Source organism: Oncorhynchus mykiss, chromosome 15, assembly GCF_013265735.2.
Source record: "Oncorhynchus mykiss isolate Arlee chromosome 15, USDA_OmykA_1.1, whole genome shotgun sequence".
Taxonomy (NCBI): domain Eukaryota; kingdom Metazoa; phylum Chordata; class Actinopteri; order Salmoniformes; family Salmonidae; genus Oncorhynchus; species Oncorhynchus mykiss.
This window is the reverse complement of record NC_048579.1, coordinates 14,178,609-14,195,653: the sequence shown is the minus strand read 5'-3', so window position 1 is coordinate 14,195,653 and position 17,045 is coordinate 14,178,609. Positions and strand designations below refer to the sequence as shown.

The 17,045-nt window shown below is 40.9% G+C and overlaps 1 protein-coding gene across 2 annotated transcripts in view; it reads right to left on the bottom strand.

The window, feature by feature from the left end:
- The window catches only part of LOC110489635 (diamine acetyltransferase 1), a 30,996-nt gene extending 21,784 nt beyond the window's left edge, over positions 1-9,212 (bottom strand). Inside the window, exon 1 of one of the 2 annotated variants that reach the window (XM_021562367.2) lies at positions 8,997-9,212. In XM_021562367.2, coding sequence (XP_021418042.1) covers positions 8,997-9,062 — 66 coding nt within the window. In that variant the 5' untranslated portion in view covers positions 9,063-9,212. Of the gene's footprint in view, positions 1-2,404; positions 2,703-8,996 lie in introns of those variants that run through there. The other variant, XM_036943782.1, reaches the window with a different exon arrangement.
- Positions 9,213-17,045: the final 7,833 nt, after the last annotated feature.

Here is a 17,045-nt window from a genome sequence, read left to right as displayed (position 1 = left end):
CATAGTGTTTCCTCCGAAACATTGGTGCGGCTGGCTTCTGGGTTAAGTGGGCAAGTGTGTCAAGTTTCGGAGGATGCACGACTCTCGACCTTCGCTTCTCCCGAGTGCAGCGATGAGACAAGACTATCTACCAATTGTATACCACGAAATTTGGGAGAAAAAGGGGTAAAAAAAATATATAAAACATAATTTGTTCTTAACGGATATAAATAAATGCACTTGAGGGTAGTTCATTTGGGTCACATTACAAAATAAAAGTAATTAAAGTATTCAGGGGGAGGTTCAAGAGATTCAATGATCGAGATCAAAAGTCGTGTAATTTTTTCGGTGATTTGACCAGAACGTAAAATACCCATCTATGACAGAGAAGATAGTGTTATGAAAACACTAACGCACACCCCGCCACCACCTTATGCCGTTTACGATTTTTTAAAAATTAATATTGCTATCAGTCCCTTTCTCCTAATCGCTGCCTACATAAAAATGTATACCTCAAATATTCCAGTATCCCTGCACATTGTAAATTTGGTACAGACTCTGACTCTGTATATAGCGAACTCTTATTTATCATGTTCATATTTCTCATTAAAAGAATCGGAATATAACGCTTGAATGGATGTCAACCCCAAAACATGTTCAAGTCATAGTAACCAATCAACTGCATCACGGTTAAACACTGACTAACATCAAAGATGTATGTATGCCAGCCATGCTAACCCGCTTATTCTAACGGGAGTTAGCATTTAACAGTTACTTCTTCTAAACCTGCATTTTTTTCCCCTTCTCCATGTTATGCAGCGAAAACAGCCAAATCAATCCAAATTGGACTTAACCACATTGTGGGTCTGTTACAACACATTGTTCATGACGGATGACGAATATCCACGTTGTTAGATGAGGTTTGTGGAATGTGCGCTTATCTGGCAAATGCACATTGCACTCCAATGAATCCTTTACCGTATCTATACAGGGGGGTTAAAAGGGGCAAACTGATTGGTACATCCATTTCTAAACTTTTAAAGCTGCAATATGTAACTTTTGTGGCGACTTGACCAAATACACATAGAAATGTGAGTTATAGAAAGCAAGTATAAGAAGCGTGTGTGCTATTTCTATGCTTCCCGTTTAGTTTTTGGGTCTTATTTTCGGTTTTGTACACCAGCTTCAAACAGCTGAAAATACAATGTTTGGTTCTGGAAAATATATTTCCCAGCAGTTTAGATGGTACAATGATTCTCTACACCAGGGATCGGCAGCTTTTGTGTGGAGAGACAATTTAACCTACCATTTCTAACGATCTGCGTGCCAGTTATGATTTTCATATTTGCATTAGAATTTGTCTGAATGTCTAAATGCTTACAAACGGATGCAGTCTATTCCATAGCTCGCTATAAACAGAGGTGCTGTGCTGTCCATTAGCACCACGGGGCTCCACTATAGGCCTACCAGCATCCGATGAGCAATGCCGCACCAAGGCGCTGTTCAAGGTGTTGAATCCGGCGCGGTCTTCGCTATTTTTAAAACGCAGCTACAGATCTTTTTATTGTACTTCCTGATTTTCGCCATTGTTTGGTCGTTCTTGTTTGGCAAGCGTCCTTGATGATTGTAAGTAATTCCTTTGATGTTATGTCTCGTATTCCATTGCATTATGCAGTTGTGGTCAGCAGTTTTAAAGCGATGGTCATTTTAATTTTGAGGTCTGCATTTGAATTCGGCCTTATTGTGACTTGATTGTTTGGACAGACTCTCCTGACTAACTTGTTTGTGAATAGTAATCGCAAAAATATGTAAATTAGCAAATGACCTCCTCAGAGATGTTTTATTTTGTTTGTAGTGGCTTTATGTATATTTGTTTCGTAAAGCCTACCAAATGTTGGTTTTATTTATAGTTTTGATTTGTGGACAATATTCACTTGATGCGTTTTATCAATATTTCGTTTCAAGTGTCTTCTGCCGTTTTAAATTGCATCTATCAGACATCTCGATTGATTATATATGGACATTTCGTTAGAACACTTGGAAATATGATTTATACATCTTCGTTTATTATAATAATAAGTGTATAAATTGCTATTCTTTCATGTGTTTGTGTCCCATTTCAATATAGGCTACAGAACTATAAAGGACAAATAATATACATGATTCAAAAGTTATATATTGTCTTTCAAAAAAGTTTATATATATTTTTAAACAGACGACTGTTAGTTAGGCCTACCAACAGCTCTAAACATAACTGAATGTAAGGAAAAAAATATTCTTATCTGCTAAGAATTGTAGCCTACTCCGTCTCCCGTGTCTTATTCCAAATCCCAAGCAACCCACAGGTTCTCATTACTACTTGTTGAAATTAACTGGCATAAACATTACAAGGTTATATAATGTGGTATTGAAAATCACATATTACCGATTTAGTGCGATCCTTGTCCCCGCTTTCCTTTGCCGAGCCCCGTAATATCTGGGCTATATTTGGAGGCTGAGCTGCACACAGACGTCGGAGCGGTCCGTTGTCAGCCGGCTGAGTGAGGGGCTCAGGGTTGACTTCGTGTGTTTAAAGATCTGTTCACATAGATACGTGGATCTGCCAGACGTGGAATGTCATTCATATCCACTCTCATCAAGAGCCACACTAAACACAGGTGCACCTTTTAACGTTACAGTTTGCTGCTCATTTACATTTTCAACCATCTCAGTAATGCACCTTTGAATAGTTCTGGCAGACACAGGAATGACTTTAATCTTTGAGATGATTGTGCATTTTAGGAAATCCATAAAATAAAGCCTGCGAACTACTGAGGAAAGCCTCCTTGATATTTCCTCCATTAAAAATATCAGTAAATGGCTTTGTATGTTTAGCAATGCACTACGCAACTTTGTAGCTCCCCTCTGTAGCTTGATTTTTGACTGCATTTCGATTTGTAAACACACTGCTTTGCATACCTGGACACGGCCCTTCAGCCTTGTCTGCCTCATCTGCCTCATCCTTGAAGTTGTTCCATGTGTCGTTTAAAAATGACGCGGTACACTTGACGTACAACAAACAACAATTTTACAAGAGAGCGCAAACAGCCCGATCCTTCAGTAAACCAAATCTATATTCCTTTGTTCAAGAGGCAATAGATGAGTGGAAACAGAGCCGGGCAGCTCTATACGCAAGTTGCGTAGGGCCCCGCAAATTACGCAAGGGCCCGCCTCCCCTTTGTGTCAATGTTTACAACTTCGATGAGAGGATAAAGCGGAACTATCCTTCTGGTAACGAAAAGAGAGAAAAAAACAATGATAGTGAATTGCGGAAACAGTAATCAGGTAAACTTGTGTTATCCTCTCCAAGTTTGATCTCAGCAAATAACATTACCGTTAAATTGATGCGCTAGCTTGCAGTGCATCTCTTTGCCTCTCTGTGTCTTGCTTGCTTGCCAGCCACTTCATGGGCTGTGTTCTGTGACTTTGTGCGTGACAAAAGTGAGAGTGAAATACAACTATTTATTACGTTTGATAAAACGCCAACGGGTAACGGTGTTTATAAACTGCAGCTCGGAAAAGAACCGCGTCGTGCGTTCATATGCGCGTAAACGAAATTAAATTCAAGCTTTCCAGCAGCAACCACTGTGGGGACCAGTCCAGCCAATATATGGGCGTGATTGAACTCCTCATAGGCTCACTTCATTTTAAAACAAGACAATGATTATCTAGCATCTCAGTCAAGGTTTAGTTACAACTCTGGACTAATGCAAGATGGAAAGCAATGGACTGACATTGATCTATATATTGAATTTAAAATGTTGATCAGCTGGGTATAGTGGGCAATATGGATGCACATCTCTCAGTAAATTATAACCATTAAGTATTCAGCCAAGCCATAGTATAAATAATATTTTATATTTGAAAATGCATGCAAGGAAATCTGGGGGAACCAGTTTGAATAGGACTGATGCAGCTGGCTTCAGCAAATACTAACACAGACCCAATACAGCAAGTACTAACACAGACCCAGGTGAAGTACTGGCAGCCTCAGCCAGTACTAGCACAACCAGAGGTGTACAGCCAGCATCAGATACAAGCAGTTCAGACCCTAATAGAACAGTTCCTGCTCCACCAAAGTTAATGCGCAGAGGTCCATTCAAACCAGGACTGTATTTCTTACCCTAAAGACAAGTCTAGAAGAGGTTTATTACAGAGACAGCTGTCAAATGGGGATTAGATTACCAGGAGGTGGCTTTCATACCTAATCTAAAACAACGCTGTGTATTGTTTTAGCAGTAAGCTCTTTTCTACAGAAGACTACAAAATAATAAAGGAAGGTGTGAATGACTGGTCAAATATCAACAGCATTCTGAAACACCATGAGGCTAGTCCTGAACACACAGACAATATGATTAAGTGAAGAGAACTTGATGTGCTCCTAAGTCGGGGACAGACTCTTGACCAAATATAAATGACCATTTTGGAGGCTGAAAGAAAGACATGGCAGGATGTCCTTACACATTTAATAAGTATCACCCAGTCTCTGGCTGAAAGAAGCATAGCATTCAGGGTTTCAGACAAACTCTTCAACCAGACAATGGAAACTTCATAAAAGAGGTTGAATTATTGGCAAAAATTTGACCTTTATGGAAAATCTCAGCAAAATGAAAGATGGCAAGACACCTGCTCATTACCTTAGGAAGCGCACACAGAATGAGCTGATACAGATTGTGAGTGACAAGATTCTGGAAGCAGTAGTGACTCAAGAGACAAAGTACTTCATTATATTGAACTGTACAATTAGCAGTCACCAGGAGCAAATGTCTAAAACGTGTCATTGCAGATGCTGCCAAATCTTCAAAAGATGCAGTTGGGTATGTGCAATAGCTTCTTTTCAGCTGGCACACAAAGATGGAGTGTTTTGAAGAAACACGTGAACATAAACGTCATGGAGTGACAAGATAGAAGAGTGTTCCTCTGAAACACAACCCAACCAAGCCGCACTGCTTCTTAACACAGCGCGCATCCAACCCGGAAGCCAGCCGCACCAATGTGTCGGAGGAAACACCGTGCACCTGGCAACCTTGGTTGCCACCCAGGAGGGCGCAGTGCATCTTTGAAGGCTCACTGCATCGAAGACACTAACCTTCAGCGATGACTGACATCAGTGGAATGGATCTGGCACACGAGATTCAGAATTTACCTGATCTGCCATCAGATAAGATGACTGCCTGTGAGCTGCTTTCCTTTCTCTGCTGCTTTCCTTTCTCCTTTCTCTGGAGGAACTCTATCCTAGCCTTTGGGATAGCCCTAAGAATTGCAGTCACCCTACCAGTAACGTCGGCAGAGAGGAGCTTTTCAAATAAAAGCTCATCAAAAGCTACCCAAAGTCTTCCATGTCACAGGAACGTATGAGTGGTCTGGCCATCATGACCATAAATCATGAACGTATGAGTGGTCTGGCCATCATGACCATAAATCATGAACGTATGAGTGGTCTGGCCATCATGACCATAAATCATGAACGTATGAGTGGTCTGGCCATCATGACCATAAATCATGAACGTATGAGTGGTCTGGCCATCATGACCATAAATCATGATGTGGGGAAACACATGTCCTATGATGACATCATTGATGATTTTGCCTCAAGAAAGTGCAGAAGAGGAAGATTTTAATTCAAACATTCAAATATTTACACACTTAGTAACATTTACGATTGTATGGCAGAAGTGCATTTGTGTAAATGACTGCTTAACTAACTATGTGACATACTTTCCATTTCTTCCAGACAGTCCAGACAGACTGGTTCCCATGCTGATGCTGAAAATACCCAGGCTGTAGAGGGAACCAAAGCTAATCACACAGCTGTATACATTTTATTTAGCTATTTTAAGACATATAGCTGCAGCTTATTTAGCTATTTTAAGACATACAGCTGTAGCCATAGCCTATAGGCTTAGGTTTACATCGTATAGACAAAGCTAATTGTATAATATTGTGAGGACTGGACTAATTACCAGGCAGTAGAGCCAAAGCTCAGTGTTATATTTTCTACAATTTCTTATGTTAATATTCACTTATCTTAAGATTCTATAGAAAATATTATATTCAAGAAATATTGTTTGTTTATACCTCATTCTGTATAGGTTTACTTGTTCTTAGACCAACAGATGGAGCAAACTGTTTTAAAGGAGGGAGGATTGTAGTGGGAGCACTGGGGTGTCAGTTGTGACTGTGGCAGGTGTGACTGTGTGGCAATGGCAAATGGTTTACACAGGTCAGGTAGGAGGGCCCCTTAGCAGAATTTTGCTTAGGGCCCCAGGGAGGTCAGGACCAGCTCTGAGTGGACATCTACCTTATTTTTCTTTGCTGATGACATTTTGCACCCTGAACTTTTTTTAAATAACAAAAGTAAGTTTGCTAGCTGATAGCCATGTGAAAACTAATCTTATCTTTAGTGCCGCCATGGTTTTGAATTTGGAGGTAGAGGCGAGGAGGGTTGTCTTGCGCTTAACTAATAACATGAAACTCCTGCAAAATGAAAGCCCAATGGCTAATCAGGATTGACATACCTTGAATTACTGTACAACATTGCACTGAATATCAATGCAATTTCATAACCAATGCATGCAATTATTTTCTCCAGTTTATAAAAAAAATTAACTGTCGAAAATAAGTGAGATAATAAATATACAATTGTTTTATTTTTTTTGGGGGGGGGGGGGGTGCTTGGCAATTCAAGGCAAATACCCTCCCTTAGGTTGCCGACCCCTGCTGTACAGTATACTTGCTTATTTATTCACAAACTAATTTCAGTATAACTATTAGAATTTGAACAACCAGGAAATGACGGAGATATATTTCTGTATAGTGCATCTTGAAGGAAAAAGGAAACCGCACACTGCTCTTGATAGTATCAGCGATCTTTAATAAGCTTACGTATCGGCCACATGGCCTTCGTCGGAGCTTTTGGGATTTTTTGAAAGTTGCACCATTATGTGGACCTGGCCCCTCCCACATCCGTTCTACACATCGAAGGGGGTTGGAGGCAAAGGAAAAATAAACAAGTGCTACCAAATATAACAATATGCATTTCATAAATATTACAAAAGTGTATAAATAAGGCGTATTAAACACGTCTGTAAAATCTCAATGAGGACATAGCAAGTTTTCATTAGTCATAGGGTACATCATACGAAAAACGTCAGAATAATCTACAAGAGACACATATTTCATGTTCAAATTCACAACATAACTGCATTGTGAGCAGTGTGCGGTTTCCTTTTTCCTTCATCTTGTTCAATTGTTGCCATGCACCTGCAAATTAGATTGCTCAGATGTGCGAGTGCCTTTTGAATTTTGTATAGTGCATCTTCAAATTAATAATAAATACCCTACTGATTTTAGAAAGTAAATCTTGGTGTGTCAAAAAAAAAAAAAAAAAAAAAGTGGGATGCATGCCAGTAAAAACACAACACTAAACAATCACTGTGACAAACGGTGCCTACATAAAGCTGACCCAACAGCTTACCACTGATACACCTGGCTGTCAGGGGAGCCTTGTCTGGCAGCGAAACCATTAATTCAGCTTCATTTACTGCCTTAAAAAAAACATAGCTGATATGGCTGACTTCCTTAAACAAATGTGGTTTCTACTGACAATTGAGATGTACAAACTATGGCATAAGGGGCCAACAGGCGGATAAGAGGCAATCTCTAATTTTGATTAAGACATTAATGAGCAAGCTAGTCAATATAACTATTTGTTCAGCACTTTTGAAATGTACAGCGACAGAATTCAGAACATGGGCCGTTCTTAGTGTTCTCCCTGTACACCAAGTCAGAAACGTAGGATACATAAAAGGGGCATATAAGCAGACAATGAAAGCTCTTACAATATTCACATTTCTCAAAAACAGGTTAAAGGCTACATGTGCACCACCAAGTCAGAACAGTAGGTGAAATTAAGAGGTGAAAATAGACCAAATTATTAGGGTGAGGCACATGGGCTACTAACAGCTTACTACACAACATACACTTAGTATTACTTTCTTAGCTACAGTATACATATCTCCCTGGCATATCACATTTTTGGACTCACCTTGTTGTGCTGTGTTCACTTGAACAGGAAGGTGGTGTGGCGGTCCTTCCTGGGCAGATTTTGTCAAACTTTATCAAAAGTCTGTCATTCTCTGGATTTATGGTGCTTTTAAGACAATTGGGAACTCGGGGAAAAAAAGGGACAATCATTATGATGTCAGTGATCTTCAGGTCGTAGCTCTAGAAAGAGGCCCGAGTACCGGATTTACAATTCCAAGTTGGATGAAAGTTCAAAACTTATTTTGCCAGTTGTAGCTCGTTTTTCCCAAGTTCCCAGTTGTCTTGAACTCACTAAAGTCAAATTTTGCAGTTCTGAGTTGAGTTGTTTTGAGCGTGGCACAAATCATGCTTCATTAACAGCATGGCCAATGTTGAATGTTTATCATTTTAAACTTGGAAAAGAGACCCTCAGACTTGGGACCACACAGCCACTCCACTGAATAGCAGGCTAATGATTGATTTTCAATGCTTATGGCCGATGAGCACCGAGATAGAGATATATATATAAAATTGCCAAGAATGTGGGGCTCAAATCTGAAAGATGGGTCGCCACTGCTGATTCGTGAAGAACATAACTTTGAAATGCCTCATGATTTAAGTTCAACTATGGTACCCCATCACAACCACGAATTTGAGAGCGCTTTTAATCCGTACATTATATTCCATAAATAATTCCTCACTTATATTAACATTACGGTACCTACAGGCACGTCAAACGTCCTGAAGGAAGTACAATTTTAATTGCTGTCAATTGTCCCTTTACTCTTGCAAGATTTGCTTCATCCATCACAAGCTTTTCATAGTTAGTTGTATTTTGGTATTTAACTAGCTAACGATACACACGGAAATACTGTCGCCGGAGAAGAGTGACGAAGGGTGAAACCAAGTCGATTTTCTAGCTAAGCAAGCAGTGATTTTAGTTTGCGGCTTACCTTTATCAGTCGCAGTATGTCAGGTACATCTTTGGATTCTGCTTTCCGTATTTTAAAATCAATCATTTTCTTATATTAATAAGAGCTGAACAGTCGACTTAAAAGCTAGCTAGTTATCTAACGTTAGCTACCTTGCTGGTTCTATTCAAACCAAGTCCCTTTAAGTAAAATGTTCGCTAGATATATTGAAGGAAATTGTGGAGAGGTTAGATTGGGGGCGCCTTTTTATCCCATTGTGTGAGCCAGCCCACGCGCGGGTTGTTTTTACACAAGGCGTGTCTGTTGTACTGTCAAATGCATCAGAGAGGCTTCATTACACAGTGGCGTGTGTTTACGGCTGGATCAATATGATTATATTAATGGATCAATATTATTATATTTTTTGTAGTATTGTTTTTCATAATTTTCCTAAAATTCGCAAGAGGCTCAATGTATCTCACATGATACACATCCGATCTTGCGAAATAGTGCCCCTATGTCTCTACGTGTAGGCCATCCCATCTATCTGATGCTGTCTGTTCCAAACGAACATTGTAGCGTTGAAGGATAGGGAAGTCACCGAGCATTTGGACGCTAATCAGTGTTAATATAAACTGAGCGACCTCAACTGTGAATGGTCGTGGCCCACCAAAAAAAAAAAAAAGTGTCAAGGGAAAGCAGCGTGGATTTGTGTCACTCCTATCAAATCCCATTGAGAGCACACATAATTGACAGAAAAACTAGAATTGTTGCATCACGTTGTTGTCCTCCGGTGGCTAGCTAGCAAAACTTGTCCCTTTCCTAAATTAGCCATGGATGGAGATATGGATTTTGACTTGGGATTTTACTTCATTCTACACACTGACCAATGATTATAAAGGCGATTCTCATCCAACTATCCAACTATTAATTCATACATTGTTGAGACGATGGAAGTTCTATGTGTATATGTAGAAGGCTAATGTTAACTAGCTAAATGTTGCACATGAATGGAAGTTAAACTAGCGAGAAAGCATTTTAGCCAGGTAGCCTAGGACAACAAAAAACAAGTGTGCACTGTATGACAGAGTGATAGACAGTTTCTCAACATGAAAGAGAGGATGGCATTGGCATTTCTCTACAAGTAGGGTGAGTCAACATGTTTTTCTACTTACACACAGAAATCAGAACCATGGCCAGACGCATCATATTTAGCTTACTTTGATTGGACTTACGTTTTACGATCCCGTAACCAATTGTGCATGTCCTACTGACAGAGCTGGTGTAACTGAGTCAGGTTTGTAAGCCTCCTTACTCGCACATGCTTTTTCAGTTTTGCCCAAAAATGTTCCATAGGATTGAGGTCAGGGCTTTGTGATGGCCACTCGAATACCTTGACTTTGTTGTCCTTAAGCCATTTTGCAACAACTTTGGAAGTATGCTTGGGGTTATTGTCCATTTGGAAGACCCATTTGCAACCAAGCTTTAACTTCCTGACTGATGTCTTGAGATGTTGCTTCAATATATCCACATAATTCTCCTCCCTCATGATGCCATCTATTTTGTGACGTGCACCAGTCCCTCCTGCAACAAAGCAGTACTATTGTTTGTACAGATGAACGTGGTACCTTCAGGCGTTTGGAAATTGCTTCCAAGGATGAACCAGACTTGTGGAGGTCTCCAATTTTTTTCTGAGGTCTTGGCTGATTTCTTTTGATTTTCCCATGATGTCAAGCAAAGAGGCACTGAGTTTGAAGGTAGGCCTTGAAATAAATCCACAGGTACACCTCCAACTGACTCAAATGATGTCAATTAGCCTATCAGAAGCTTCTAAAGCCATGACATAAATTTCTGGATTTTTCCAAGCTGTTTAAAGGCACAGTCAATTTAGTGTATGTAAACCTCTGAACCACTGGAATTGTGATATAATGAATTATAAGTGAAATAATCTGTCTGTAAACAATTTTTGGAAAAATTGCTTGTGTCGTGCACAAAGTAGATGTCCTAACCGACTTGCCAAATGTCCTAACCGACTTGTTAACAAGAAATTTGTGGAGTGGTTGAAAAACAAGTTTTAATGACTCCAACCTAAGTGTACGTAAACCTCAGAATTCAACTGTATGTATGTATACAGTGGGGAGAACAAGTATTTGATACACTGCCGATTTTGCAGGTTTTCCTACTTACAAAGCATGTAGAGGTCTGTAATTTCTTATCATAGGTACACTTCAACTGTGAGAGACGGAATCTAAAACAAAAATCCAGAAAATCACATTGTATGATTTTTAAGTAATTAATTTGCATTTTTTTGCATGATATAAGTATTTGATCACCTACCAACCAGTAAGAATTCCGGCTCTCACAGACCTGTTAGTTTTTCTTTAAGAAGCCCTCCTGTTCTCCACTCATTACCTGTATTAACTGCACCTGTTTGAACTCGTTACCTGTATAAAAGACACCTGTCCACACACTCAATCAAACAGACTCCAACCTTGTTCTCCCCACTGTATATTCCAAATATTGTGTATCTTAATTTCCACAATTGACTAATAATATGCATAATAATGTAGGCAGTTCATGTGAAGGATTGTTACTTATAACCAGGATTGCCATTAAAGTTGACATTTTTGGCAATCAATTATTGTGATTCATCATATATTGTCCCTAACATCATAACCCCGTAGAAACACACACACCCTTTCCCCCCACAAACAACCACAAGCTCAGATGTTTAACAGTTGTTAAACATTACCCTTACCTGCCGCCTGTCCCTCCTATCACCTGTGCTTGGCCCTCCTATGTTGAACATAATAAACCTCTCTATCCACCGCATCTGTACCAAACTCACTAAAAGTGGCAGTAATAAAGCCTCTTGGAAAAGCCAAACCTTGACCCAGAAAATATAAAAAACTATCGGCCTGGTTTTAGACCCCATCATAGCATTGAGACTGCACCTGTGAAGGTGGTAAATTACCTTTTAATGGCTTCAGACCGAGGCTCTGCATCTGTCCTCGTGCTCCTAGACCTTAGTGCTGCTTTTGATACCGTCGATCACCACATTATTTTGGAGAGATTGGAAACCCAAATTGGTCTACATGGACAAGTTCTGGCCTAGTTTAGATCTTATCTGTCGGAAAGATATCAGTTTGTCTCTGTTTGTGAATGGTTTGTCCTCTGACAAATCAACTGTACATTTTGGTGTTCCTCAAGGTTCTGTTTTAGGACCACTATTGTTTTCACTATAAATTTTACCTCTTGGTGATGTCATTCAGAAACATAATGTTAACTTTCACTGCTATGCTGCTGACACAGCTGTACATTTCGATAAACATGGTGAAGCCCCAAAATAGCCGTCGCTGGAAGCCTGTGTTTCAGACATAAGGAAGAAGTGGATGGCTGCAAATGTTCTACTTTTAAACAGACAAAACAGAGATGCTTGTTCTAGGTCCCAAGAAACAAAGATGTTATGTTGAATCTGACAATTAATCTTGATGGTTGTACCGTTGTCTGAAATTAAACTGAAGGACCTCGGCGTTACTCTGGACCCTGATCTCTCTTTTGACTAACATATCAAGACTGATTCAAGGACAGCTTTTTTTCCCATCTACGTAACATTGCAAAAATCAGAAACTTTGTCCAAAAAATGATTCAGAAAAATTAATCCATGCTTTTGTCACTTCTAGGTTAGACTACTGCTATGTTACAACCCTAAATCTGTAAACAAGGGCACCCTCATAGACGTTATCCTGACCAACTGGCCCTCTAAATACACCTCCTAAATACACCAAGTCAACAAACAGATCACTGACCATCTCAAATCCCACCGTACCTTCTCCGCTGTGCAATCTGGTTTACGAGCCGGTCACGGGTGCACCTCAGCCACGCTGGGCCGACTCTTTTCTCTGTATATATCAATGATGTTGCTCTTGCTGCATTCCCTGATCCACCTTTACGCAGACGACACCATTCTGTATACTTCTGGCCCTTCCTTGGACACTGTGCTATCTAACCTCCAAACAAGCTTCAATGCCATACAACACTCCTTCCGTGGCCTCCAACTGCTCTTAAAAGCTAGTAAAACCAAATGCATGCTTTTCAACCGTTCGCTGCCTGCACCAGCACGCCAGACTAGCATCACCACCCTGGATGGTTCCGACCTAGAATATGTGGACATCTATATGTACCTAGGTGTCTGGCTAGACTGTAAACTCTCCTTCCAGACTCATATCAAACATCTCCAATCTAAAATCAAATCTAGAGTCGGCTATCTATTCCGCAACAAAGCCTCCTTCACTCACGCCGCCAAACTTACCCTAGTAAAACTGACTATCCTACCGATCCTAGACTTCGGCGATGTCATCTACAAAATAACTTCCAATACTCTACTCAGCAAACTGGATGCAGTTTATCACAGTGCCATCCGTTTTGTTACTAAAGCACCTTATACCACCCACCACTGTGACCTGTATGCTCTAATCGGCTGGCCCTCGCTACATATTCGTTGCCAGACCCACTGGCTCCAGGTCATCTACAAGTCCATGCTAGGTAAAGCTCCGCCTTATCTCAGTTCACTGGTCACGATGGCAACACCCATCCGTAGCACGCGCTCCAGCAGGTGTATCTCACTGATCATCCCTAAAGCCGACACCTCATTTGGCCGCCTTCCAGTTCTCTGCTGCCTGTGACTGGAACGAATTGCAAAAATCGCTGAAGTTGGAGACTTATCTCCCTCCCCAACTTTAAACATCTGCTCTATGAGCAGCTAACCGATCGCTGCAGCTGTACATAGTCCATTGGTAAATAGCCCACCCAATTTACCTACCTCACCCCCATACTGTTTTTATTTATTTACTTTTCTGCTCTTTTGCACACCAGTATCTCTAACCGCACATGACCATCTGATCTTTTATCACTCCAGTGTTAATCTGCAAAATTGTAATTATTCGCCTCCTCTTGCCTTTTGCACACAATGTATATAGACTCTTTTTTTCTTTTTTTCTACTGTGTTATTGACTTGTTTATTGTTTACTCCATCTGTAACTCTGTGTTGTCTGTTCACACTGCTATGCTTTATCTTGGCCAGGTCGCAGTTGTAAATGAGAACTTGTTCTCAACTAGCCTACCTGGTTAAATAAAGGTAAAATAAAATATAAAAATGTTCTACTTTCCGGCTACCCGGATAAAAGACTAAATACACTTCAGTGCTAAACACAGCTGCTAGAATCTTGACTAGAACCAACTAATTTGATCATATTACTCCAGTGCTAGCCTCTCTACACTGGCTTCCTGTTAAGGCAAGGGCTGAGTTCAAGGTTTTACTGCTAACCTACAAAGCATTACATGGGCTTGCTCCTACCTATCTTTCCGATTTGGTCCTGCCGTACATACCTACACGTACGCTACGGTCACAAGACGCAGGCCTCCTAATTGTCCCTAGAATTTCTAAGCAAACAGCTGGAGGTAGGGCTTTCTCCTATAGAGCTCCATTTTTATGGAATGGTCTGCCTACCCATGTGAAAGACGCAGACTTGGTCTCAACCTTCAAGTCTTTATTGAAGACTCATCTTTTCAGTAGGTCCTATGATTGAGTGTAGTCTGGCCCAGGAGTGTGAAGGTGAACGGAAAGGCACTGGAGCAACGAACGGCCCTTGCCGTCTCTGCCTGGCCGGTTCCCCTCTCCACTGGGATTCTGTGCCTCAAACCCTATGACAGGGGCTGAGTCACTGGCTTACTGGTCCTCTTCCATGCCGTCCCTAGGAGGGGTGCATCACTTGAGTGGGTTGAGTCACTGAAGTGATCTTCCTGTCTGGGTTGGCGCCCCTCCTTGGGTTGTGCCGTGGCGGAGATCTTTGTGGGCTATACTCGGCCTTGTCTCAGGATGGTAAGTTGGTGGTTGAAGGTATCCCTCTAGTGGTTTGGGGGCTGTGCTTTGGCAAAGTGGGTGGGGTTATATCCTCCCTGTTTGGCCCTGTCCGGGGGTATCATCGGAGGGGGCCATAGTGTCTCCTGACCCCTGATTTCTCAGCCTTTAGTATTTTTGCTGCAGTAGTTCATGTGTCGGGGGGCTGGGGTCAGTCTGTTATATCTGGAGTATTTCTCCTGTCTTGTTCGGTGTCCTGTGTGAATGTAAGCATTCTTTCTTTCTTTATTTCTTTCTTTCTTTCTTTCTTTCTTTCTTTCTTTCTTTCTTTCTCTCAGGACCATGCCTCAGGGTTACCTGGGCTGATGACTGCTTGCTGTCCCCAGTCCACCTGGCCGTGCTGCTGCTCCAGTTTCAACTGTTCTGCCTGCGGCTATGGAACCCTGACCTGTTCACCGGACGTGCTAACTGTCCCAGACCTGCTGTTTTCAAGTCTCTAGATACAGCCGGAGCGGTAGAGATACTCTGAATGATTGGCTATAAAAAGCCAACTGACATTTACTCCTGAGGTGCTGACCTGTTGCACGCTCGGCAACCACTGTGATTATTTTTATTTGATCCTGCTGGCCATCTATGAACATTTTAACATCTTGGCCATTTTCTGTTATAATCTCCACCCAGCACAGCCAGAAGAGGACTGGCCACCCCTCATAGTCTGGTTCCTCCCTAGGTTTCTTCCTAGGTTCTGGCCTTTCTAGGGAGTTTTTCCTAGCCACCGTGCTTCTACACCTGCATTGCTTGCTGTTTGGGGTTTTAGGCTGGGTTTCTGTACAGCACTTTGAGATATCAGCTGATGTACGAAGGTAGGTCTATCTGAAAACAATGGCGCAAGGGATAGTTAATTGCACTACTGAAATGCCCCTAATCAAAACGAAACAAAAACGGCCTAAACCCAGCCATCAGAAAACACTGAAAATTGTACTTTTTTCAATGTGTCAATCACGCCCGTGTCATCTGGGACCCACGAGCTAAGCCCAAGGGACTACTAGGGAGGCACTTGAACATTTGCAGTGTCATTCAAAAAAGTGATCAAATTCAACATCTTACAGACTCCAGCCATGACTTCCTCTGCCTTTCAGAGACATGGCTCCAAAAAAACTCTCCATATGCTGCTTTGATTGTGATTGGCTACAATGTTTTCAGGAGGGACAGGATTGAAGGAAGAGGGTGTCTGATGATTTACATTAAAGAACATATCCGATGTAAACAATTTGAGTGGTCATGTGATAATGAACTAGAATGTATTGGCTTAAACGTTACTTTCTCCCCAAATGTCTTTTATCCTTATTGGAATTTACAGACCACCTTCCACCAGAAGTGTGTTTTTAATCAGTTTAATAACATGCTTAGGGAATGTGATTTTGGAAAAGAGGTAATATTAAATGGGAGATTTTAACATTAATTATGAAGACAAGTCTTGTAAGAAAACCCTCAAATGGATAACTAATACCTTTTGACCATACGCAGCTAGTTAAAGGGCCAACCAGCGTGACTTGTTGTTCTAAAACACAGATTGACCTGGTGTTCAGTAATAAACCAGAGAGAGTGACTAAATCATTCAATATGGTTACTGGGCTGTCTGATCATAATCTGACACTCACTGCCAGAAAGCTGTCTAAGAGCAGGTTTAACCTCTCTACTGTTAGAAAGCCTGATCAGCTCAGAATACCTAAGAGTCAATTAAATCATTTTGAAAAGGTAATTAAGGGAATTAACTGGAATGATCTCTTGTCCTATACAAATGTGGAAGCTGATGGTCAGGTTTTTCTATCCACAATTCAGACTACACTAAATGGCTTCCTAAAGAAAATCTAATCCAAACCTGTCCAAAAAAAGCACTCTTCCTTGGCAAAATGGAGAAATCTGGAAAATTATGAAAGAACATGCTCTGGTGAAAGAACATGCTCTAAAAACAGCCCTAAAGTCCAAATTAGAGCATGACAGGTAGGTTTGCCATGTTGAGAAATAAGGTGATGGAAGAAATCTGACAGGCCAGGGCAAACATTTTTTATCAACATAATTGGTGAAGCAAGGGAAAAATTCTAAATTGATCTGGGAGAATCTAAAAAAGTTAACAGAGAAATCAATGTGAATGACAGTCTAATACAGAATGCAGTCGAAATATCAACAGCCTTCAATTCCTACTTTGTTGACTCTGTCAAGGTCCTGAC